The sequence below is a fragment of the Harmonia axyridis genome, chromosome 4 (genome assembly GCF_914767665.1).
Source record: "Harmonia axyridis chromosome 4, icHarAxyr1.1, whole genome shotgun sequence".
In the NCBI taxonomy this organism is placed as follows: domain Eukaryota; kingdom Metazoa; phylum Arthropoda; class Insecta; order Coleoptera; family Coccinellidae; genus Harmonia; species Harmonia axyridis.
This window is the reverse complement of record NC_059504.1, coordinates 13,882,222-13,908,753: the sequence shown is the minus strand read 5'-3', so window position 1 is coordinate 13,908,753 and position 26,532 is coordinate 13,882,222. Positions and strand designations below refer to the sequence as shown.

At 34.8% G+C, this 26,532-nt stretch overlaps 1 protein-coding gene across 5 annotated transcripts; it reads left to right on the top strand.

The window, feature by feature from the left end:
• Positions 1-787: 787 nt before the first annotated feature.
• Positions 788-26,532, top strand: LOC123677657 (matrix metalloproteinase-14). Of its 5 annotated transcripts, none has more exons than XM_045614319.1 (7): positions 788-1,115; positions 18,223-18,355; positions 20,094-20,198; positions 20,269-20,510; positions 20,653-21,607; positions 25,087-25,139; positions 25,629-25,768. In XM_045614319.1, exons 1-6 carry the CDS (start codon positions 1,032-1,034, stop codon positions 25,113-25,115), a joined length of 1,548 nt encoding a protein of 515 aa, XP_045470275.1. In that variant the 5' UTR covers positions 788-1,031; the 3' UTR covers positions 25,116-25,139; positions 25,629-25,768. The 5 variants fall into 5 exon arrangements, with proteins under 5 accessions (XP_045470275.1, XP_045470274.1, XP_045470273.1 ...); XM_045614318.1 differs by having other exon boundaries at positions 20,653-21,682; XM_045614317.1 differs by having other exon boundaries at positions 20,653-21,682; positions 25,039-25,139.

The window sequence follows — 26,532 nt, the reverse complement described above, 5'->3', positions numbered from 1 at the left end:
GTACAAGTGTTGGAAGCCAACTATGAATGGAACTTCCGAAATTAACCCACGAATTCTTGAAAATACAATTTTTTTTATGAACTTTTTGAACTTCACAAATACGAATGAATACTATCTAATAATATGATCGTTGGCAAAATGAATGAGTATATCAATCAAAAACAATATAATAATGAGAATCGGAACTTCGTTACAATGGTACCTACAAGACTTTCAAGAAATGTATTCAGGGAAAAAGCAGCCAAATCAATGAAAAAGTTTTGCTTGCTTAATTCGGTCGACAAATTAAATTCAAATTATTTGTGAATTATTTCAATGAATATTTAGTCCTTCTCACTTACCGTTCTCTGAACGGTAAACGAGATTCACTTACTGTTCTGTTTATCTTAGCAACCAGTAAAAATAATCTACCGATCCAGCAACCAAAGCGGTGACTAACAAAAATCGTTCAAAAACGTCATTTAAACATAAAATAGTCGGAAACAATAAACCGACAATAAGCCGATCGAGAATTTGGTCACACCCCCAATGATTTATTACCCAGTCGGCTAATCTAAAACAATTTTCCATGCAGCCCAAATCCCACATTCGGAAAATCGGAACCCTTTGATCTCGCCGCCGGATTTCCCAGACAGCCCGTCTTGGCATAGCCGTTTTCAGGAAAAGTTGGCGGTGCACACAGAAGGTCCCCAAACATCTTGATCTTGCGGTAATCTATAATCCATCGCTATATCCATGTCGTGCTGAGGACGATGACTAAGGCGCGCTGTTCATAAAAGCTTGAACCCGCGTTCGGGACACCAGTAGCACCGCACACACAGACATGTTCAGACCGTCACACTGAACAGGTCAGTGGATCCGCGCATTTTTTTTTTGCCATTTAATTATTAGCAGTAAATTTCGGGGTTCGGCACCGACAGTTACTTGCGTTGGTTTTATTTGGCCGAAAACGTAGTGTCTCAATTTTTTTTTTTCATACGCGTTTCGATTTTTTTTCGTGTTTCGACGTGTTGCTGCACATTTTTCTGAAGATGGGGAGATTGGCAGTTTTCGTTTTGGCGCTGTTTTTCTGCCTGGAAAGGACGAAGGCTGCTCCTAGCACGCAAGGCGCATTGGTGAGTGCTGAATTTTGCTTGAATCTAACAAATATCCTTAAAACAACAAGTGCTACTAGAATTTCCCTTTTTGAAATCCACCTTATTGCCCAAATGTTGCTCCAAGCTGAGCTGTCAAAACCTCAAGAAAATCCGTCCAGTTGTTTCGAGGCTCAGTGTGCAGCTACATACAGACAGACACACATACAAATACCTACTGTTTTCTTTTTCCATTTTTATTTTCAAATGTCATTCAAGTGAAAACCTTTATTATGTGTATAGATTCCCTTATTTTATAATTTTCGAACTGAACCTATGAAGCAGAGTGTGATCTTCAAGATTTCCAGTTCTGTTACGTCAAAATTTACCTGGTTTTCCACCATTCTTTCCAATTATGTTCAGAAGAAGTAAATTATAACCTTCAGTTTCGATGAGTATATTATTATTGAAATTACGATAGATTATAATTAAATTACCCCAGATGATTGGATAACATATATCAACATCAAAATAAATGCAAATGCAAATACGTCAAAAAGCATCAACAAACTCTTAAACTCATTAAGGTATTAAGGAACTCCTAAATTAAACTAAACAAACGTTTTACCTCTCTATTTACTTTTAATATTTACAAGTTGTTTAATCTTATTATTCTCTATTTTCAAAACAATCAAGAAGAGCCTTTTTTCATTTTTATATGGGATGATAATACAAAAATTAACCAAATACCTACGAGTATAAGCATCTTTATAAAATTCCGCTAATCAGATTTTGTGGATATTATCTTATACATTCTCAACAAATTTATGAAGCTTCCGTACGCTGAAAAAACATTAACACAATTACATTGTCGATCTTCAGAAAGAACAAACAATACAAATCAATATCAGAACAATAAAAAAGTAATTCACGCAATACTACGTCATATCAATTAGATCCAATTACCTTAAATCGCATTAATTATTGTAATGACTTCGAATGGGATACGCACAATTGTATTTTTTTGAAATCATGATATTTTCGAAATTTGAAACGATGTCTCATATACTCGGCGACCACCTCAATTTCAAGGCTTCCTAGTGAAATTGAGGAGTTTTGTTGTTGTGGCTTGGATCAAATCTCCATGGTAATAGACTTGGACTTCATTATGCTTTGTTATCGAAAATTAGGTATTGAAAATCGTTATTTGCGATTTATTTGGAGGGTTATTATGAAATTTTTAGTGAGACGTGGATGTGGAAACATGTTTGAATCGGCTCTAATTCGTAGCAAATATAGGTAGATTTGTAATGAAACGCTCTTTGTACTTTATTACTCATTGAATAGGTGTATAACTCAAAAACAATAATTAATAGTTGTTAAAAATTTCCAAGGTTCTCAACACATTTTTCTATACGACATAAATTCAAACTGTGAATGATTGAGATGATGGATTTCCCTCCTTTCACGAATGACTATATTGATCCTTACCCCGAATGCATGAATCATTGATTTTTTTCAATTATGACACATAACTGAGCCCCTGGGGGTATCACCTATGGAAATTCTTTCGGGGAGAAGTCATTCTAAATTTTGTTGTTCGGTTATTACAAACGCCAATCTTAAAATGACAATTCACTTGTAGTTTTTCCCAGAATTATCACATATTGTCGACACAAACGAAATTCATCACAACTTGACTCGTATTTGCTCTAAAAAAATAGAACTTTGACACAATCTCGAGATAAGAGGAGAAGGTATAGTGTAAACATATTATTAATGTAGAATTTTATCATTGAAACGACGACAAAATAACTCGGAGAATTTACTAGAAATTTCAATTGAAAATCGACAAAATTGTTTTCTGAGTATTGAACTTTTTTAGGTTGTGTCATTATCAGCTGTATTTATTGATGAAGCTCTCATTCTTTACGCAACATCGATTCAATTGGTTTGAAATCGTTATTGTGTTGTTGTGATGTAAACCACCGTTTAGCAGAATTGATGCTAGTCCCATGGCAAACTTGGTCCGTGCGAAATTCCAAGGTTTTATGGGTTGATAGAGATGATGCTTTTGTGGAACGATAACATCGAAAGCATTTCTTCGAATCGAATATTTCATCAACCGTTTCGAGTTGTTTACTAAATTTAATTTCAGGTTATTCGATGAAGCACTTGAAAATATTCTGGATAACTATACCTACAAATTATTCAACTTTGAAACGGCAACGAAAAAAGTGAGAATTTAGTTTTTTCATCGATATTAATATTGTTTCTATGTTTTTTTTTTTCGTGGGAGTTTTGAGAACGCATTTCAATGGATACTCTACTTCTTTGGTAATGTTCTAGAGGAACAAAATTGTACAGACCATAGAACCACAAAGATTTAACTTTTATAGAGACAAATTAGAAGAACGTAATGATGAGTTTATATTCTTCATTCAGTTGAAAATTCTCTGTATAAATCGAAAAATCAAACACTATTCTATAGTGAAATAATTATTTTCAATAGAAAAGATGAGGTTCGTTCAGATAAATCAAATCTACTTGTTAAATACGACTCAGGTTAGTATTCAACAGTAGTTCTCAAAGTTCTTACGCCTACAAAAGTATATTAAAGACCTGAATTGAACTTTACTCACAATAAATAGTGCATAGGTCCAGATTGCGCTAACCTATGAGGTTTTTTCTCAATTCAACTGTAACTCCACGAATTAGTGAAATGGATATTATGTCAGTAGTAGATGTTGAAATAATTGAACAATGATACGGTTTTTGTTATGACATTTCACTATTTCATATCCAAACCTTACCACTTTGGCGAATCAAATACGATTGTATAATTTGTCAAAGGAGATAATTCCTGTAAAAAATTACGTTTTGGTATTGTTATGGTGAAATTAACCATAATTCGAATTATTGATAGGTTTTATCTCAATTGAAGGGACTTCACTTTTTCTGAATACAAAATCATTCGTACTGAGTGTTATCAAAACAAAAACACCCAGTAATTGAAGGTCAATGATTTCGTGTTTTTCAAAGTTCAATATCTTACAAATTCTTCTCCACATTCTGCAGAAATATTTGTTAACAAATTGGTCATCGAAAAAAATTTGTAAACTAAAATTCATCATTCTTGCTCCTTCATAAATGGAATGTAATTTTGACAGGTAACATCGAAATTATGAGAAATGATAATAAATATGGCCTCTTAAAATCCGTTCTCCAAGGGAAAGTCTATGGTAAGAGAGGACCAGGAAGAAGACGTATATCATGGCTTAAAAATTTAAGGACATGGTTCTCGAAAACTACTACCGAGTTATTCAGAGCGGCCGTGAATAAAGTTATCATATCCAGGATGATCGCCAATATTCGGAACGAATAGGCACCCGAAGAAGAAGAAGAACATCGAAATTGGCAGATTTCATAGAAGAAAATTTGAATCATGTGTCAGTTTGACATTTGACAGATAAACATAGTTAAAAACACAACTTCTACGCCGCTGCAGTAACTAAAATCAGTATCATTGTCGAGATCAATGTTCAATTCTTCGAATGACAACAATGCGATCAACATCCTATCAATTGTTGCCGTAAAAGTGCGAATTGAATTAATATTCTTCATCGGTCTTCCATTTTGCATAGGATCTACCCTGATTCTCAATGGATTTTTAGAAGAAGAAGGTCCTTGGATGCCTACGAGACATATTTTTTCTCCACCGTTGATGCTTCCTATGAATAGAAATGGAAGAGACAAGGCTGCTTCCGCTTTTCCTGTACTTTGACTCGACCTCGGTTGGCAGCCTGGGTAGGAAAAAAAGATTTATTTCGATTCGAATCAAAACTGATATAGCATTTTTCGTTTTATTTTTTTGTTGCCTTTTTTTTTAATTCACGGTACAAATTTCTTCATAAAAATATAACGAATAGTATTCTATGCCTATAACTATAATACTTCACTACATTCTGTGGTTACTGACAGAAAAATGACCTGAGGAGACATCAACAAGATACAAGTAACGTCTTCCGTAATTTCCCACTTGAAGATTAAATATAAATCATATATTGGGGATAAAAGCTACTTGTACCAGACCTCACTGTTCATTTTTCAAGAGGAGAGGTCGATTAGTTACCCTGACCTACTGGCTCAGAACACGCGATTCTTCCGCATTAAAATGAAACCTGAGACAGGTGAATAAAATCAAATTTTATTGATCCAATTACATCCATAAACTACGAAGTATTCCTAGAAATGCTGTGACATTTAGCTTTTGTTTATCGTTGGTCCAAATGAAAGAAAAAATACTGAAATGCTTTCGTGAATATCTATGTTCACCAAATTTGATGTCACTTTTCAAATTGACGTCAATCTAAAAAGGCGAAATAATTATTTCTCTATTTCAGTAACGTAATGAGTTCATTACAATACAAAAAACAGTGCTTTAATGAACTCATTACAGCTTTGTTTTCAGTTATAGTTGTCATTTTGTGGTTGTCTACACTGACTTCCGATCCTATCAACACATGTCAATTGTCAATATGATACAATTTGGATATAGTGAAGTGATTATTCGCATTTTCTCTCAATTCTGGTGGTTGAATCGATTACGTTAGGCATAATTCACGAATTTAATGCGTAATTGTAAATTACTTCAAAATTCGGAACGTACGATTCAAATTTAACTTCTGTAATCTCAATTTTCGTAACAGTCACACCAACAGCCAAGATAATATACAAAAGTCACTAGGGTATATAATCCGAATTTTTCATTGAATTTCGACAATATTTCACAAAACTTTACTGAAATAGAGAAAATATAGTCTAATACTCGTTGCAGAATGCAATTCCAACACTCATTCGTTCAAAAACTCGCTCCTTCGTTGCTCGTTTTCGAATTTCGCATTTGTGTTGGAATTGGAGCCCATTCTGGAACTTGTTTTAGAATATACTATTGTAGACAGAGCTTCAAAATGTCTATTACAGAAGTTTCTTACAGTGTTAATCCAAAATTGTTACTTTTTTGTTATGTTGAGGTCATACACAAATCCCCGTCAAATTATTCAATAACATCTGAGCACAGTTCTTCATATTGATTTCATTATCAATTTGGCAGTTTCGTAAATATGAACAATACTGTGATAACTTGATTTCGACGTAATATCTTTATTTCTGGCGATAAATCCTTGCAGAATCAGGAATGCGAAGCATGCCTGGATTGCCTGGCATATTCGTAGAAATGGAATTTTTGTTTTGGTGATCGTAAGAGTATATTATACTTAGTGATAAGCGCAAAATAAAAATACAGTCATGATATCAATTCAAGATTTGAAAAATGAGGGAAATGTTGACGTTATTGTCAGTTATTGCGTAGCTCGTTCAAATTAGTATTCATTCGTAATTCCTGAAACATAATTTTGCACGAACCTTAAAAACGTGATTCTTCAATTAAGTAGTAAACTTTTTATTGATCGTATCAATAATTTTCCAAGTCCCCACCATTTCTTTAAAATATAAGTATAAGTAGTCTCTCCTACAAAATATCATTTATCATACTCATAGAACAATTTCTTCGAAGAAATGTATCAGCATATAAAAAAAATAAATGCATATTGTGTAAGTTCAATGATTTTTCTTCGATGAATGTCAATATACATATGGTTTCCCAATAAGGATTATACAATTAAAAATGATTACTATGGCAAAACTGTGTATTATTTTTTGACATTTCTTATGTCATTTGTGTCCAATAGGTTATGTCATCTGATCATGGATAGATACACGCTCCAACAACATTTAGAAATGATCAAATTATTTAATCCAAATCATTGCTCATTTGTGGATACCACGAAATAATTGGGAAGAATTTATGGACAACAATATTCATTTAATTGACTCACAATTCATCGTATGGTAGACAAATTCGAAACAGTGTTATAAAAACACGATGCAAGTGTATCAGTAGGTACTTAACACCGAGCAATATTTTCAAATGAGCACTGATTTCGATTGAACAATTCAACAACTTCTAAACTTTGTTGAAACGTATATTTTTCCATGTTTGAAAAGCATAACCTACTGAACACGAATGACATAAACATTCGAAAAGTAATACACAGTGCTGCCATTATAACTATAAAAAATGTATAAATTCTATGGGAAACCTCTTTATTTGCAACAAATTATTGAATTCAAGTTTGTCTATTTCGGAAATCCTATCCAAATTAACAAATTCTCTAAAATTAATGCTGCGGTTTTTGCGGAACTCGAAAATTCTGTCCTTTTTGTATCTTCTTGCATTCGAAAACTATAGACATTTGGTGGAAATGACAGTCCGCTCGCGCAAAAATGCTGGAAAATGCATGAAACTAATTCAATTTGATATTTTTTTTTGTGAGCAGTAGGTAATTAAAAGAACCACACAACTACCGCCTCTGTTGTTAGGAAAAACCTGTACATCCTGGTGGTCAAAGCATCTCCTACAGTCTGTGCGGTTTCGTTTAAGTATCAGAGTAGGCTGTGATTGTCGGTACAATACAATTTGTTCTTGAGTGGATTGATAAATATGCAAAGAGCATAGAATACCGGTATTTATTTTAATTGAAGTAATTCGACGTAAGTTCTGAAAATGAAGGTCTTCCTCATTTTCGAGCCTGCATTATAAACAGTTTATTAGTCAGGATTCGAAATATTTCCTGTGTGCGATGGAAAACATATAGAGTACGAGAGGTGTTCGGTAATATAGCAAATAAAATCTGTGATTTAATTCGACATCTGTAGTTTTCGGATTCTATGTTAGATCTTCAAGTTATTTCAAACATTAAATCTCTTCAAATTAGTTTTTTAGATCGGCATCTGAACATCCACGTGATTCATCTTTCAAATGCTCTATGAATCTTTCATTGGGGAATGATTATGCCCCCTATTAAAGCTGTTCTCACCATTGTGCCAACTAGATCTACATTCTAATGAACCCCAGTATTTGGTATGGCTTCAAAGAGGTTACATTCTTACTCATGTAGGTTTCTCGTACAAGTATTTTTGTATTGGCTTGCAATGGCGAGGTATTCTGTGACCAGGCAATCAGGAGTTTTTTTTTCTTCTCTACAGGATCTGCACTCGTCAGTTTTTGATAATACTCCTCTTATTCCTGCTTCCTAAAGCAACAATATCCTGTGAAGAAGCTTTCGGGAAGATGCACCTTCTTACTGAGATACAGATACTTTATGAATCTTGCAGTACCAAAGGTAGGAGCTTCTGGAGTGATCAATCCTTGAAAGATTCCGATATAGATTATTTTCTTTGATTTCCCCTTCTTCTGGAGATTCTTCATTACAGGTGTACTATGTAACATGAAGATTCAGGACTACAAAAAGGCTTTCGTGTCCTCTTCCTTTTCCTTTCCGAGAAACCAGGATTTCAGTTTAAAAAGACCTCATTATTCTTTCCTACATGTCTGACATAGTCTGCACAGCACGGTTTGAATATTATGTTCCAATGACTTTTTTCCCAGGTGTCATTACTACATCCTTCAGTAACATTAAACATAACACATCAATAATTTCTTAATGTGAACCATAATTTCAGAAACCACGCTCCACTTTAATGAAAGTCAATCGATTGTTATTACCTGCTCCTCTCTATTTGTGTAAGGGCCAAAGGTTGCAGTATTCAAATTCCAACCTATTTCTGTGTCTCAGAAGTTTATGTTTGGCGCGTTATCTTCAAATAAATTTAATGTTTCTCGTCTAATTGTAAGATTACGTTTTCAACAGTCGACCTTTGCCTGTTGTAACCTTCGCGGTAACTTACTGAATAATGCATTTGAGTAGAGTTTTATTTCCGGAACGCCAGATTTTCTTCAAGTTTGTATCGTTTGGTTTATATTTGAGAAACCACAAATTGAAGAGGAGTGCTTATTTTAATATAATTAATGCAAATATTTTCAGAATATTTTATTTGGTACTTAATTGTATTATTCATTCGAGACAATGTTTTCTATGCTGAAATAATTTAACCATTCACTCACAAGTCCCAGGCTTAGCCAGTAAAACCCGTTTTTTCTTGAAAATTGAACTTTATTCGTTAACATAGTGATTCATGTACTCCAATGCTCCTTTCAGTTTTTAATACCTTTTCGCTGCTTTGCACTCAGCTGACGCTCTTTCTGACTCAGAAGTGTAGTGTTGAATCCATGTTTCATCCAATGTCACATATCGACTCTAAGAATCTGGTTAAACAGTTTCAAACAGCTACAAAAAAATTGAGAATTAAAAATGAGGGAGATACGACCCTTTCCAGGGTAAAGGTATGATAATTCCTCAAATAATAATATAATAATAATCAGTGAATTTCAAATCTTGCTTGACAGTACACAACACAATGAGTGATTTTTTTCAAGGTTATGGGATTCTGAAAATCGTTGTCAAGTTACAGAATAAATCTTATGTCAGTTTGACAGACATTAAGTCATGGCTACCGATCATAGAACGGGAGGGATATAATTGGCCCAAAAATGTATTGCATTCAAAAGGAGAATTTTGATTCTGGGTTGTCGACATGAAATCAAGTTGAATTTTTGACAGGACAACTTCTATTTGGTCCACTAGTTCTGTATAATCTCAACAATATGAAAAATTTGTGATCGTCAACAACCATTACAGGTGGGAAAATATTCCTGCTTCCGATACAAGAATGGTATGCCATGGGTCAAAAGCTCCGAACAATAATTGTGATCATGGTCATTGACAGAGCACATTAATATTCCGTTGACACCACAACACGGTGTCCAGTCCTTGGCAAGCGCGAATAAAATATTTAAAAGTTCCTAGAATGACGTCCAACGGACTTTGCAACCAAAACTTGAAAGTGAAAATTCTACCGTTTCGCATAACCTTCAAATTCGCAGCAACGCGGCAGTTTTCCAAATGTCCATCATCTGATGATTAATCTAATGAATCATTATCGTGAATTACATGTAATCAACTAAGTGCAGCCACATAAAATCATTCGCCGGCAGGAACTGTATCTACGAGGCGATTAATATAAATACAGAGACATAGGGAGCCAACACACTCAACACGTGATCATATGTCACTGAATAATAAAGAGTAATCACGGTCTTCAGGTGTTATATGAATTGAGTATTAGGACAACAATTAAAAAATAAATAACGATTGCTGTAAGGAATTTGAAATTTTTGAAATACATGAACTTGATTTGCTATATCCAGACAAAAGTGCTCTTTTCTTTGGTTACTTTTGTTGAGGTAATCATACTCTTGTGAAGGCTTTCCAATAGAAATATTGCTGAAATAGTGCTGCCATTAGCACTATGAATTATTTTTGACATTTTTTTTGTCTTTTTATTCAATAGGTTATGCCATTCAATTATAGAAAAATACATGCTGCAACTATTAAAAATTGTTAATTTGTTTTATGAAAATCTGTTATCTCAGAATTCACATTTGTGAAATTAAAAAAAAATTATGGACGACATTAGACGATTCATCTTATTGAAGAGACCAATTTGAAAGTTGCTTAGTACTTGGTACTGGAACTCTAGTATCGTGTGAAGAAAATTCACTTTTGAATTTGTCTAACATAACATCTAACGATGAACTGAACATTGTCCATGAATTATCCCTAAATTTATTCACAAAGGAGCCCACATTTTTGTTAAACAATTTGACAGTTTCTAAACGTTGTTCAAGCTTCTATCTTTCCATGATCGAATAACAAAACCTACTGAACACAAATGACATAAGAAATGTCAAAATATAATATACAACGTTGCAATTACAATCATTTTGAATTATATCATTTCTATTGGAAGAACTTCAACTTTGTTTCGCGTTTAATTTCAGCAAAATCAGATGTATTTTTCTTGGATTATAAAACAATTACACTTGTAAATACAAATGAAAGATTTGTGGAAATGAGTATGGTCTTATTTGGTTGATAAAAACCATGTTGTAGGAGAAATATTTCGATGGAAAAAAAATTAAAAAATACAAAAAAACTAATCGGAAACGGATGTATGTTCATATAGAGTTTTTGGCTTGAAATAATGCATGGATGATTCTCCATTATTCTTGACATTCTTTCAAAAAACACCTTGCATTGCAGATTTTCAAATCCTTCCCAATTGCATTCATAAAAAGCCTGATGAAAGGTGAAAATACGCAAATTATCCAGGAAATGTTACTCCAGGATCTCTGATCTCAATTCCAGTGATGCTGTGAATCACTGTTCCTTGGCCATTGTGACTTCCATGGAAACAACGTCAATCTAATCAACATCAATCCTAATTAAACAATTCCATTCATTAGGATCCTGATTCTTTGATTTGAAAAGTTAGGATTCATTATTTCAACATTCAGCAATTTGCAACTGATGTTGATGAGGTATCTTGAAGTCAAAACATCACGATTTTTTCTTCCTTCTGGCGCAGAGGAGGGTGATTCTTGTATTTATTTTCGACCGCAAAACGTGTATTATCACGATTGAAGAGAGGATGTTTAGATGAAGAATAAACAATGCAATTGTTAGATACGTTGGTGCTGTGAGTCAGCTGACGTGATTAACACTTTGCGCTTTGTTTATTCGATAAATTGGCTGCGTTTCGAATCGAAAACGAGGACTGCTTCATATCCATAATTTGGGTACATTAAAGAGATTTGTTTATGAGGTGTTAACAGCCATTTCGCTAGTCAAGATATGTATTTTTCGAATTACAATTTAATTTGAAGTTTGTGCAAAATTTGATGTAGATGGTTTGACAATAATCATAGAAAGTTCAAGAAGAATATACAAAAAAAAATATTTCTGTGACCACAAGGCTGAGGAAATTGAGATTTCGGGTGTTGGTATAAAAAGAGGATTTCAAGCTCCGTGCAGAATTTCATACTGATGGAATAATAATCAGAACCATAGAAAATTCAAGAAGAATATTGGAAAGATATACCCAACATCTCCATGATTACAAATTTCTTTCGGATTGAGATTTCTCAAATAACTATAAAATAACAATTTCAAGCTATCTGGAAAATTTCGGAATCCAAAGCGAGGAAAAACAAAACAGTGAGCTGGCGAGGTTATGGCATCAGAAGGATGCGCAAGGTATAATATTCATTGATTACCTTCAAGAGGGCCAGAACATCAACAGCGATTATTATATAGCGTTATTGGATCGTTTAAAGGATGAAATTGTTAAAAAACGGCCCCATTTGAAGAGAAAGAGGTGCTGTTTCATCAAGATAATGTGCCGTGTCCCAAATCAAAGAAAACAATGGCAAAATCGCAAGAATTGGGCTTCGAATTGCTTCTGCATCCATCGTATTCGCCAGATCTGGCCCCTAGCGCCTTTTTCTTGTTCTTAGACCTCAAAAGAATGCCCGCTGGAAAGAAATTTGGCACCAATGAAGAAGAAATCGCCGAAACTGAGGCCTATTTTGAAGCGAAAGATAAATCGTACTACAAAAATGGTATTGAAAAGTTGGAAGATCGCTATAATCGCTGTATCGCCCTCGAAGGCAACTACGTTGAATAATAAAATCGAATTATGCCAAAAAAATGTGTTTCACTACGGTAGACCGGGGACTTTTCAATTGGTCTGTTACAGACATCAATAACCACCACAAAAAAAGGTTGAATCTTGAATATCTATAAAGTTTATTGAATTTACAGTAGACCTAGTATTTTACTCTAGTCGTAATAACCACAGAGTCTTACAGTTTTACACGAACGTTTCAACAACTATGTCGTCATCTATAGAAACTGAAAGTTACTGGTAGATTTCAGTCGGTTCTATTAGAATAGAATAGAATAGAGTTTATTTAGTACAAATACAAAATATACTACAGAAAAATAAAGCTGATTCATTATTTATTATTATTATTATTCATTAAAATTATTGAATCTACTGTTATTATTATTATAACATACTTCGAGCAAACTGACAGCCTGCTACTGCCCGGAACAAGCATGCACAAATGAAGCTGTCAAAGGAGATTCTGTTTAATCCTTCCTGATAAACAAACCGGAAGCACCTTGGATGGATTCTCCTTTAACCTTCCTGTTTTCTAATTCATAAATTTTGTTTTCCACATCTATCAAAATTAAAAATTGACCTATGCCCGGAAAATCACAATTTCAAAGCTATTTAATCATGGTAGTGACAATGACAATGAAGTGACCGTGAACATCGATATACAGAGATAAAATCATCATAATTCTGATGTCAGTTCCAGTTCAATTCCTCACCCAATTATATTTCACGCAAGGATATTATTCGCCAAGCGGAATATAATTTTGGAGTCTAGTTGGAAGATTGATAGGTACTTTGACTTATCTTGGTACACATGAATACACATGAATAAGATTAGATTTTGTAGAGAATCGCGATATTTGCTCAATCGCTGATTCATCTCATTGAGATCATGAAATGAGTCTTTATTATCATCCTACAAAGGATTACTTCATTTGAATCTGTGCAAATATACTTACGCCATTATAAACATTGTTCATTCAAAGAAAAGGGAGTGATTTACGTTATTCATAAGCTGTTATGTTGTTTATACGAGAAGTTCTCTCAATTCTCGCTTTGAAAGATCACAATCAATTTGGTTCTGATCTAAATAAAGTATATTGTTTTTTATTTATATGTTCAATCAAAACATTTCGGTGCATAAGATAGATTAAGAAAAATGCAAAAATACATTTTTGTGCTACTAGTTTTGTTGCTCTTAAGCCGATAACATTTGTTTATTCATGAATGCAACTGTCAAAATGAATAGCAACCAAAATGAATATGCAGAGTTCGATTAGGTGGTCTCAATATTCTTTTAATCATTATTGAATATCAAACATGAATTAGAGTGAGGCTTTCAAATGGTTCGCCTTCTCAGCAAAATACTTACTTCAATCAAAAAATTTCTTGAAGGACTTTTCGTAAATTTCTAGAGCAATAAATCTTATAGTATTTTCGCAGCAGCTTATTCAAAAGTTGCATCATAGATTGTTGAAATATTTATTTAAATGAACTCTGGAAAACAGTTCAAGAAGTACGAGCATATTCAATTTTCACAAAAGCAATATAGCTACCCTTATACCTATGTCAGTTTTCATTGATAATTTGTTCCTTTTCAGATTATTTCAATTAAAATCGTTCGTACCTGAAAATATATTATGTATAGGTATTAATTTCATTTCATTGTTGTATAATTTTTATTATTATGTGCGTTCATCGGGATTGAAAGTGACGCCTCTCAAAATTATGAAAAAAACATTAATGAAGCCGACATTTTTGACGTTTCAATTTCAACATAGTGTGGTGCTATGTCAGATTGAGAATATGAAATAAGCTACAGATAATAAACCATTGTAGTATTTTTCTATTTCCGCAGAAAGGTGCGCTTATATGTGATCAACCGGCATCCTAGAAGTTGTTTATAATTACAGATCATCGCTTCCAAGTATTAATTTCATTCCAAGATGTTTCAGAATTATGGGTTTCATTGTGTTCATGTAAGAAAAGCCAATCGAAGGTCGAGTGTTACTCCTGTATACAATATCGGTGTTTATTTTTATGAGATTTCGATTAACATCGAGATGTGAGTGTCAGTGACTGATATCGTCATCTTATTTTTCACTAGCCGTCTTTCGTTTCGAAAATATGAGCTGCAAGAGCTTTTGAGCAATCATTCGTTCATACACCAAATGTATACCTACATAGAGTTATGTGGTCCTTAATTGGCGCATGAATGAACAAGCTCCCAATAACTACCTTCTTCAGGTCAATGCTTTCTTCTTTTTTTTGATTCATTGAATTTATCTCCGACCTGAATTGAAGCAAAACTATATTTATCAAAATAAAATGCCAAACTCTCAGTATGAAATCTTCCATTATCTTATATATCTTCTGAAAAAAAATTCGCCCTATTTCAACAGATTATTATATTATGCATTAAAGACTATAGGACTCTTTTTTCTTGGGATGTTACAAAAGAGGAAAATACGACAATCTAGATTCTAGAATGTATTGAACGCCTATATCATATAAGAAAGAACAAAACCTTTTAAGGTGATCATTAAGGCAATCTAATCTGGAGAATGAGACTCTTATCTCTCCTGTTTATTCATTGCATACACCCCTTGGCAGATTCTACCGGATAACTATCAGATCACGTAGAGAAAACAAATATAAGTTCATTCACTTATTGCCCAGCCAACAAGTGCAAATCCCAAGTGGTGCATCGACTTCAAAAGTAATAAATCAATGCTAATACAGCCGTCGTCATCTGCTCAACATTTGGCAACAAGCGCCAAATTATGCGTCGACTTTTTCCCTTTTTTTTCTGTATAGGTTCTGAACATACGAACGACAAAGGAAAAAGAAGAATAGCTTGGTGCACCTACTGCATGTCTTCTGTGGTACACACGTGTTTCACATGACAAACTCTACTTCATGAGAGTTCAAAAAACTTGGTAATGGGGTGCGGCAGTGCTTTTGAACTGGATGTTAATGTGATATGCCGAATTTTTGAATTCGGAGGTAATGACCTCTTCCTGCTAGACGTTAACATGGAGATCCATTGGGTAATTGAACGGTCGAGGATTGATTATCTGCTCTGAATTCAAAAACGAAGAAAGCACTGACGTGAGGTCGAGAGCTTTTGGGCGTTCGTTCATTCATACACCAATATACATTATACACCAAAGGTATTAGTCGTTTATGGAAAACTGATAATTTGAGATAATGATCTTTCTCTCTAAAATATTTTCACATCTCTACTACTTCCGATTATACCGGAAACAGACTACTACTTCCTTATTTTAAAAGACACACCCAGTATATTATTGCATCGTTAGATAGCTTTTTTGATGACAATTTCAGCAATAGGGCATACCTTGGGTAAAAACTCAACGGTTCATGAGTTAATGGGATTCCTATGGAAAAAATGGTTACGACGAGAAATAACATTTTTTCGAACATTTCTGCAGAAATAGTTTTTTTTTGACAAAACATTTTTATTCTCGATTCTGCAAGTACGTAGTATCTATTATAAGACTGTTTGCGGTTTGAAATAAAAATCTGGTATATTTACTTACCTAAACCTAATCCGGATCACTTTCAGCATAAGTAAAAACAAAAGAGTAAGCAAGTTTATTTGAAGCCAGATGAAGTATTAAATATCGAAATGCAGTCTTATATTGAGAGGAAAGACAATCATTCTGAGAATGCTGAATACATGAGAAAAGCATTATGCGCTTCGGAACTGATAAAGCTTATTCCTATCCTAAAGGTGCAACTACATTATCTATTTGAGTAAAGAGGGAACACCACCACGTGGTTGCTCAGTTCAAAACGGAATAAGAGATATTTCTTTTTTCAAATCACCGATTTTCATGGGATATTTATCTAATTTCCTTAAACAGAAATCTACATGAAAGAAAGTAAATATTTTTGATATGCGAATGAATAAAAATCATTGGTAAATTCTCGTTTCTCGCGAAAAAATTGATGATATGTACTCTGTTCAAAACACTGATATATTTTTTGAAATATTCGTGAAAAAACCGAACAAAAGTGGTGATAATCGCCGTACAGTGCTGCCCTCTACTTATTGCAGTGAATGTACGACTTCGTAAACCATACATAGTTTGGTCATCGCAGAAGCGCCAGAGGGGAAATGAATGGGTACCGAAGTTTGACTGATAAGCGAAAAACCACGTGGTTTCATTCCCTCCTAACCCCAAGCCTTAGGTATTTAATGGCACCGTTAAATTCCTTATAATCATTATTTTCCCTTGTCATTTTTGATAAGGATTTAACTTCCGGCGCCATTTTTTGGAAGAATGTAGTTGCCTCTATGGGAACCCCGATATAAAACATAAACTTAATGAGTCATAGAGCAACAAACCGACTTCATTTCCCTTTCTTTCATCAATGAATCAATACCAGCCCATAAATAAATAAGCAACTATCTGTGAAAACTATAACCTACTAACGAAATCGTTGATCTTGACCTTCCGTTGGTGAAACTGTGACTCAACGCGATGTAGTAGTCATTCTTTAGAACTGGAATTATTAATATTTCTTCGGTTTACTCACAGAATTTCTAGGAAAGCAGATTTTTCGAGATATGTAATACCAAAGCGTGGGGTTTCATTCATAGTCGATTCATATAAATCGGAATTCGTTTTTTTAACGGACTATGAGTCACCTAATTGACACTCGAGATAATTCAGGTATTCTGTATTGATAAACCTGATAGCCTTCGTGAAAACAGGTGGCTAGTACGTAAAAATTCGGACACGAAGAAAGTGCCTGGCAAAAATTCAATGTTACTTTTTTAAATACCCTTGTATTGGGACTTTGATATTTAAATATCACTCAGTATTGATTTTTGAATGCACAATGGCGTCAATGCAATGCCACTTGACATCAAACCTGAAGGCGAACCTTGATATCTTCAATTCCAATCTTTTGTTACGTATTATGACAACAGTATAATCTGTAAAATGAACCTCATGAAGTCACAGCGTGTCGGCATAACTTCCTCTTCATAATGAAATAAATATTAATTGATTTCTCTCAAAATATAATCGATTTTTCAATATCAAAATGATTCCTATTAAAAATCCTCAACTTTTACTTCACAATGTGAGGAAATGCAAATTGAAAGAAAAAATTTCGAAGAAAATACAAAAAGAAAAAGAAGTACGATTTCAAGTATGTAATAATATCATACGATATTAATTATCTATCTGGTTAATGTATCAGCAAAAATGCCATCGACATAACCATTGTCAAACAGAAGACTTCCACGATATTACGTAGGAATCATAATCGAAAGTAACCCAAGGAGAATGCATTATCAAGGGAGAGTAGCGATATACCGGTTTCACCCTTGTTAGGGATCATCAGTACCGCTTAACTCAACCCAAGATGACAAACAAACGAAATAGTATAGGCACCTTATTGAAATATTTTTATAGTATTCGATTTTTGAATAATTCATTGATTCATTATCATTTTATTCCTCATTTATTTCATATCTTGAAATCAGCATGAAGTTTGAACTAAATATGTATCTTTATCCTCCTTTATACCTGACCTACACCTAGACTAATTTTTAATTTTTTTCCAGCTCTATCTCTCACAATATGGATACTTAGGCGCAACACACATCAACAAGAATAATAGCGGAGCTCTAGTAGACGAAAAGACATTCCAAAAGGGCATAGAAGATTTCCAAATGTTTGCCGGCTTAGACGTTACAGGTAAAATCCTCACTTATACTTTTTCTAAGATAATCCTCTTCTTGAATTACCTTACACATTGAGTACATGGACATTAAATCTATTTGTAATAAATCTTTTTCGTTTTGGGATTATTGGTTGATATATCGGAATGTGAATCAAAATGTAGGCTATCAACCCATGTTGAATCTCTCACACAATATAAGTTCCACATAAAACAAAGAATGGGTTAAGGTCGTCGCCAGTATGTTTGAGTTGTGTAGATAATCCCTATTGAAAAGTTATCTCACTACTATCGTTCAGTTTCGAAATATTGCAACAGGTACTGATAAGTAGATATGTGAGGTTCTGTCAGGTGAAAATTGGTTTATTCTTTTTAACGATATATCTTTGAAACTGAAAATAAACTCTGGGATTTTCCAGGTAGCATCTTCTATAGGCGTACAACTTTTTTTCCGCCTTTTTATTTTAGAAATTCGAGGCATTATTGTAAAAAACTGGTTATACATTTATGATTCAAAGTATTGTCCATCGCTGGTCACGAGTTTCTCTCATCTTTCGGGCAGCGTATGAATCTCGCGTAGGAAAAACTGTTCATTTTTTGAAGCGATCCACAAAACGATCCAATTTTGAACTTCTTTCTAAGACCGGAAGTGCCATTGATCGAAAAAAGTGATAGTCCGAGGGAGCAACGTCTGGAGAAGTATTGTCATGCTGTTAAATCACTTTATTATGTCTTTCGTTGTATTGCGGCTGTTTGTCTTTGAATACTCGCCTCAAACACATTGATTTCGTTTGATAACGATCGCCTGTGATTGTTTCAGCTGGTTTTAACAACTCATAATACACTACACCAATCTGGTCCCACCAAATACTGAGCATGACCTAGGAACCGTGAATATTCTGTTTGACCGTCGACGTGGAGGCATGGCCAGAATATCCCCATGATTTTCTGCGCTTCGGATTATCGTAATGAACCCATTTTTCGTCACCAGTCACAATGTGATGCAGAAATTCCTTCCGACTTTGTTTTGCAATCCGCTGTTCACAAGCAAACCAACGCCCTTCAATATCTCTCAGCATCTACTCGTACCTTACCCAATTTACTTGTTTCTGAATCATTCCCATGACTTTCAGGCGTTTTGGAATGGCTCGTTGCGTCACTCCCAATGATCCTGCTAATTCTTGTTGCATTTGACAAGTCTTGATCAAGTAATGCCTTCAATTCTGTTTCTTCGAAAACCTTCTCTCTTATACCACCATGCTGGTCTTCGACGTCAAAATCACGGTTCTTGAAGCGTTGAAACTACTCTCTGCACGTTCTTTCACTGGTAGCGGCCTCACTATAGGTATTCGACAGCATTCAGTGAGCCTCAGCCACAGATTTCTTCATATCAAAGCAGAAAATCAAAACCTCAAATGACGAGAATTTGGCTCGTAAGCTGACATGTTTAATCGAGAATAACTTTATGATGCAGACACAAATTGACTGATATTTCGATGGCGTTATGTGAACGAATACCTAAGCTTATTATTGTATGAAATCTACGATACATTTATCTCGAATACCACTCAACGCTACAGCCATCCATTGCAAAAAGGCGGAAGCAAAGTTGTACACCTAAGGAAAAAAATTATATCCTATTACAACTTCATCCGAAATTTTCATCATTCAATACATTTTGGTCCATGGCTAGCTCGAATATTTCAAAGGGCTCTTAAAGAAATGTAGAAAAATATATTTTTTCTATTTTCACAGGAAAACTTGATACCCAAACCATTGAAGCTATGACCCTGCCAAGGTGTGGAGTAAAAGACAAAGTTGGCACTGGAGATAACAGAGCGAAAAGATACGCACTACAAGGTACGTTATTGTTTCTTAGAAAATTAACTTCATTCGCGAGAATTGCTTGTACAACCAATCACATTTGCAGGTAGCAGATGGAAGGTGAAAAATCTCAAATATCGCATCACCAAATACCCTTCAAATCTCAAGAGAAGCGCTGTGGATTCAACTATTCAAAAAGCTTTCAACGTCTGGTCTGAATACACTGATCTCACATTTTCACCATCTAATGGTAACGTTCACATCGACATCAGGTTTGAGAAAGGAGAACATGGGGATGGAGACCCGTTTGATGGACCTGGAGGAACTCTGGCTCATGCCTATTTCCCTGTAAGTATCCTTAGAAAGGCTCAAAACTCTACAGATCGACCAAATGCTTGAAGTCTTCAAGTTATCTGAAAAAACACTCTCACCTAATGAATTATTCCAATTGAAAATGAGATAGTGAATTAAATTCTCAATTATTCCACAGGTATATGGAGGAGATGCCCATTTCGACGCATCTGAAAGATGGACTGTAGACTCCTACTCTGGCACCAACTTGTTCCAAGTAGCAGCCCATGAATTTGGCCACTCTCTTGGTCTCAGCCATTCAGACGTCCGTGAAGCTCTAATGGCTCCCTTCTACAGAGGTTACGACCCCGTGTTCAACCTACACGAAGACGACATCTATGGCATCCAAGCCTTGTACGGAAAGAAAACGAAGAAGTCTACCAGACCATCCTATGACGACGGAGACTACGACGAAAGCAACGTCAACCACAGGAAAGAACCAGCTCCCAAACCTTCATCTGGAGGCTCCAACGAAGACCTCTGCAAAGACCCTAAGATCGACACCATCTTCACCTCTGCAGATGGCCAAACTTACGTATTCAAAGGTGATAAGTATTGGAGGTTGACAGATACTAGTGTAGCACCAGGATATCCCAAAACCATCAGCTCCAACTGGCCTGGTTTACCTGGAAACATTGACGCAGCTTTCACTTACAAAAACGGCAAGACTTACTTCTTCAAGGGGAGCAAGTACTGGAGGTTTGTTGGCAGCAAGATGGACGGTGCTTATCCCAAAGAAATCTCAGCTGGATTCACTGGAATACCAGACAATATCGATACTGCCGTTGTTTGGAGTGGTAATGGAAAGATTTACTTCTACAAAGGTTCTAAATTCTGGAGATTCGATCCTTCATCCAGACCACCTGTGAAGAGCGTATATCCCAAACCAATCTCCAATTGGGAAGGCTTGCCAGACAGTCTAGATGCAGGTTTCCAGTGGAGCAATGGTTACACGTACTTCTTCAAGGACAACGGTTACTACAGGTTCAACGACAAGGCTTTTGCTGTAGACAGGGTATCTCCAGCCTTCCCTAGGGATTCCAGATATTGGTGGTATGGCTGTGAGAACACTCCCGAAGGAACCATTGGAACCAGTGAGTCCAGAGATTGGTTAATCAGTGAAGAGGGCGAATATAATGAGGATGCCAGTAAAATATATCATGACTCAGGTAGGGATGCTTTTAAAATGTGTATTTAAACAGTGGAAACTTAATCCATGCATATAACAATAATATCTTTCATTTTCATGGATCATTCCTTCAACAACCAGAATGTACCATCAATAGATTTTCTGTCGACCTCTTTCTGACGATGATGTTAACAAAAGCGATTTTGATTTAGTATTAATACTTCCTTATCGAGGAATCAGTAATGCTTATCATTTCATTTTTATTACAATGAGATAAAGCTCCAAAGCACCCGTTTTTACAAATTTTCATTAATACTTCTTCAATTAATTAATATTGTACGTGCTTTCTCTACTCGTTCATTAATATTTCGCATCGTTGATTAGCATAAGAGATGTAGGAACTCATTAACAAGCAACTCGCCAAAAATGAGGTCGATATGGAAACCAATCAACTAGTAGATTGAGATGAGAGAATATTTAACTATCTCACTCATTAATATACTAGTTGGTTGGAGAACTATTGATTTCGCGGTATTTTTCGTAACACCTCAAAGGGTTTCAGATCATCACAAGAATCTAATTGCATTCTGAATTACTAACTGATTAATGAAATTAGAATATAAAAAAAAGAACTGATTGTGTGATACTAATCGTAATATATTCATCGTCTTATGAAATTGGAAAATTATGAAGCATTTTTTCAATGTTCTCCTTTCAAAATTTTCCAATATATTCTAACCCTTGCATTCCAGCATCCCTGAAAAGTCATATAATTCGCTCTCTTCATTGAGTATGTATTTGAACTTCTATTGCATGCATAATTAATTTAACGCTTAATAAATAATAATCCTAACAAATGATCTCATTTAGTAATAATATTAACACCCTCGAACCACCTTCACTTGGCATGTCTATAATTTTATTTTATTGTGTTTGTATATATTTTTTGTAGATTTTTATTTGCATAATTGCACCGCATTGCCTTGGTAGTTTTGAATGTAGCACGTTTGACTCACAAGTAACTGGATGAAATAATTATTACAGAGGAATTAATGTGGAAGAGATTATTTTTAACGATTCTTTTTCGAATATGATGATTAATAATGAAGTTTATGTGTTTCAAATCTCACTTCTTCTACATGTGTTGAAGTTTTTATGCATGAGTTGAACTAAATAACACTAATTTGTTCGGATACTAAGTAAGGTATAATAAGTGGATATTCAGATTGGAGGTTCTTTGAGGTATAAAGTTTGGGTACTGGTTATTATAAAGGTATTTTTGTAAAACTGATCGATAAGAAATAATACTCTTATTTGCAGTAGAAAAATAAATTCATCATTAGGGTGAAAGCTAAGAGTTTTGTGTTGATTTTAGTACAAAATAAGCCTGATACCAACTTGGTAGGTTGCATTTGAACACGGCATAACATAATGTTCAGCGAAACTCACAACGTTGGTTGTAGGTTGCTGCAATCGTATACTTATATTGAAAGTTTTTGTTAAAATATATATGTATTGCATCTAAGATGTCTAAAACACTGGTGTGCTCACTTAGTTTCGAAAAACCTCAAGATTAAATTGGCGTCTTTTGAAGGGAGCAGGCTTCTTGGATTTCAATGACATTGGCCCCTTTTCACTTGATTTCCGCATGGTTTGTTGTGGCGCTCACGTCGTCTTTTTGTCAATGTCATTTTGAGGTTAAATCAAAAGTCGATCAACTTTTGACAGTACAAATGAAAATTTTGAAATGATGCCAAGCCGAATTGCCAGAATTATCTTGAACAAAATCTAATCAGTGAGCACACCAGTATTTTAGAGATCTCAATTGTATCACAATAGCTGATTTCCAGTCAGGTGCGTGTCACCCCGGGGCTCGGCGCACTAGGGCTTCGAACCCTTGCTATGGGTGGAACGCCCTAAAACGAAACTGTCAAATTCAACGTAAACAAACCAGCTGTTTCGTACTTAATGCGAAGTAACGGTCTTCTTTCTCTCTCACACCTGTCAGGGATCGAAGGTAACGCGAGGGCTCGACGCCCTGTTTACTAGGGATGGGAATACCGGTTACTCACCAGTCGCGTTACATTCGCGACCGTTCCAGAAAAATGCCGCTCCAAAATACCGCGATTCTGTAACTGTGGTTACAGGTAACAAAACCGTAGGCGATTGCAACTAAGTTGAGTCCCAGCGACGGAGGAACGAAGGAAACGAGACCGTTGGGATACCTAGACTAATTGTGGACTGTCCTGTTGCATGATAATTCATTGTTTATTGAGTTTCTACGTAATTCTAGAAGAACGTATGCAAGCATAACAAAATCATAAAACCATAAAATTTTTTTGGTGGCTCAGATTAACAACAAAGGTTAGAATCTTCGAAGGGCACCTCATTAAAAACAGATGGTGTAAACTCCAGTGGAAATATACCATCATCGGGTAATCTAGGTATTACGTGAAAGAAATTATATCTATGTGTATCTGGAATTTCATTGGCAAATTGACTGAATATTATAAATTGATAGATACTCATTTCACATAGGTTATATCTAGAATTGATTTTTTGTTTACCGTTATTTTACAGAGAATTTTTAAGTATATTTGCATTTCCGATTGATTCAATTGAGAATAAAGTTCAATAATATACATTTGCTGCAACCAATTTTTATCGAAGAAATTATCAAAAATTATTCAAAAAAAACATCGAAAATATCATGAATCGAACTAAAAACACAATGGCAGAAACGATTTTTACGAAGTTACAGGTAAAAAAATTTCTTCTCATTGAACATGGCGCAAATGAATGTAAAAAAATTTAAAAGCATTGACAGCAGGAGTTTTTGAGCGATCATAATTTAGTTTTTGTAAAAGGCACTGGCGTACTAATTTCTTTTACAAATATGAAAGTCAATGCCAGTACGCACAACACTGTAGTTGCTGAAGACGTGGTATTCAACATGAAACCTTAATGAGGTATCCATATTTATCAAACCTCGTTCAACTATCCCAAACCGTTTCGATGTTATTATTCGAAGTCCGGTGTCGGTACGCCGTAACTATCGTTACTTTGGGACCGGTTACTTTACGTTTGTGGAACGCGCGATTACGTTACTCAAAAATACCGTTCCAAAATCGCGGTTACTGAAATACCGTCCCATCCCTACTGTTTACTGGAACACTACAAGTGCGCTTCGGTTCGCTATGGAGCTGTACCGAGGAGCTACTGACGTTGACTGGAAAGCACCTATATATTATTGAAATGTCATTATGGTCATAGAATTTGAATTTGAAATAGTTATTTGATTTATTTTGCATAAGAGTATTTATTTCTGTATCGATCAAAAATCATCAAGATGGCGACAGCTTTGCTTTGGGTCTAACGAATTAGTGTATTGTTTAGTTTATCGATTCCTTTGGCCAATCTTTAATGGACACGGCTACATTCCAGAAAATTACAGAAGACCGCCCAGGCAATGAAGTTGGCAATTCACCAAGTAATGAGTATGTTGTGTTTATTTTGTTTTGCACGCTTTTATATAGTTCATGTTCAATGTTCAGGCAATATTTGTCTCAGTGTTCAATATACTCTATACAGTTCTATGTTCAATGTAATATTTTTATGAGTCTGTTCACAGCCAATTTTAGAATCGTTTTCAAGTGTCGTCTCCTATGATAATAAATATGCTTGAAACAGAATTCAAATCAAAAAATAAATAGGGCATTTCCACTTCATTAGACAAGAATCTAATTGACATAAAAATAAATTGAAAAAATATCATAAGAAACTTTCAGCTATGATTCTGAATTTCATTCATCTGAGCACAGAGTTAACTCATGACCGAGAAAATAATTTGGTTCAAGGGAGACTTAGAATCAATGTAAAACTGACATTTGATGGTAAAATTGGCTGTGATTACAGATTGCCTGAAAGTTGCCTATCATCCCAAAACGTTGCCAATTACTCTAGACTAATTCCTGTTCTTTCTACAGGTGATATAACCAATATGGTAGAAGAAGAAGATCCAAGGTTTTCTGCGAGAACTGGAAACTCAACAATCATTCAAAAGAACGATACTACGAGGATAGCCCCTTCAGCTATGTTATTCCTCCTGTTAGTAACGTTTAAATTGCTCCGTTGTGTTTCGTGAAACATAATAGTATAATTTCGTTTTATAAACGACCTAGATTCAACTAAGAACTAACTGAAGTGCCTCCCGTTTTGGAAAATAAAGATACAGCGCGCGTTCCTTGTACATATGACCGTCTTTCATCAGTTCAGTTGGGGGCCACTAGTCACACTGTTCACGTCAATCAGACTGGAACGCACCCCTATGCGAGGCAGAACTGAAAGGTTCCTAATTCAGAACGATTATTCGTAGTTGAAATAACGGCAACTAGATGGAGCCCGTCGTCTTGTTAAATCATTGCCTTACAATTAAGTTGTGATATTTATATGATATATGAGGTTTGTTATTCACTTTAGAAGATAGCTCTTGTAGCGTCATCTATCTGCCGGAAGTAAATCAATTGAGTTCACAGTATTCTGTAGTTTGAATAGTGCCAATCCAAAAAACATATTTTACTCTTTATCTTCTTTGATGGCATATTACTTATTGGAAGAGATTTGTTTTTGTTTGTGAATAGATGACATAATGTGCTATCATGTAATTGAGGGTGCTTTAATTACCAATACGTTATCGAGATGAATATAGTTTTATTTAGAAATATTCGATTTTGTTTATACGAACCATATAATTATATCGATCACACGATTTTTTCCACGATTTTTTCTTTTATTTTTCGAGAAGAAAATAGGAATTTTTCTGATTTCAGTTATGTATACTTAAAAATTGAAATTTTGTAATATTCAGCTAATAAATTATATTTTATAGTA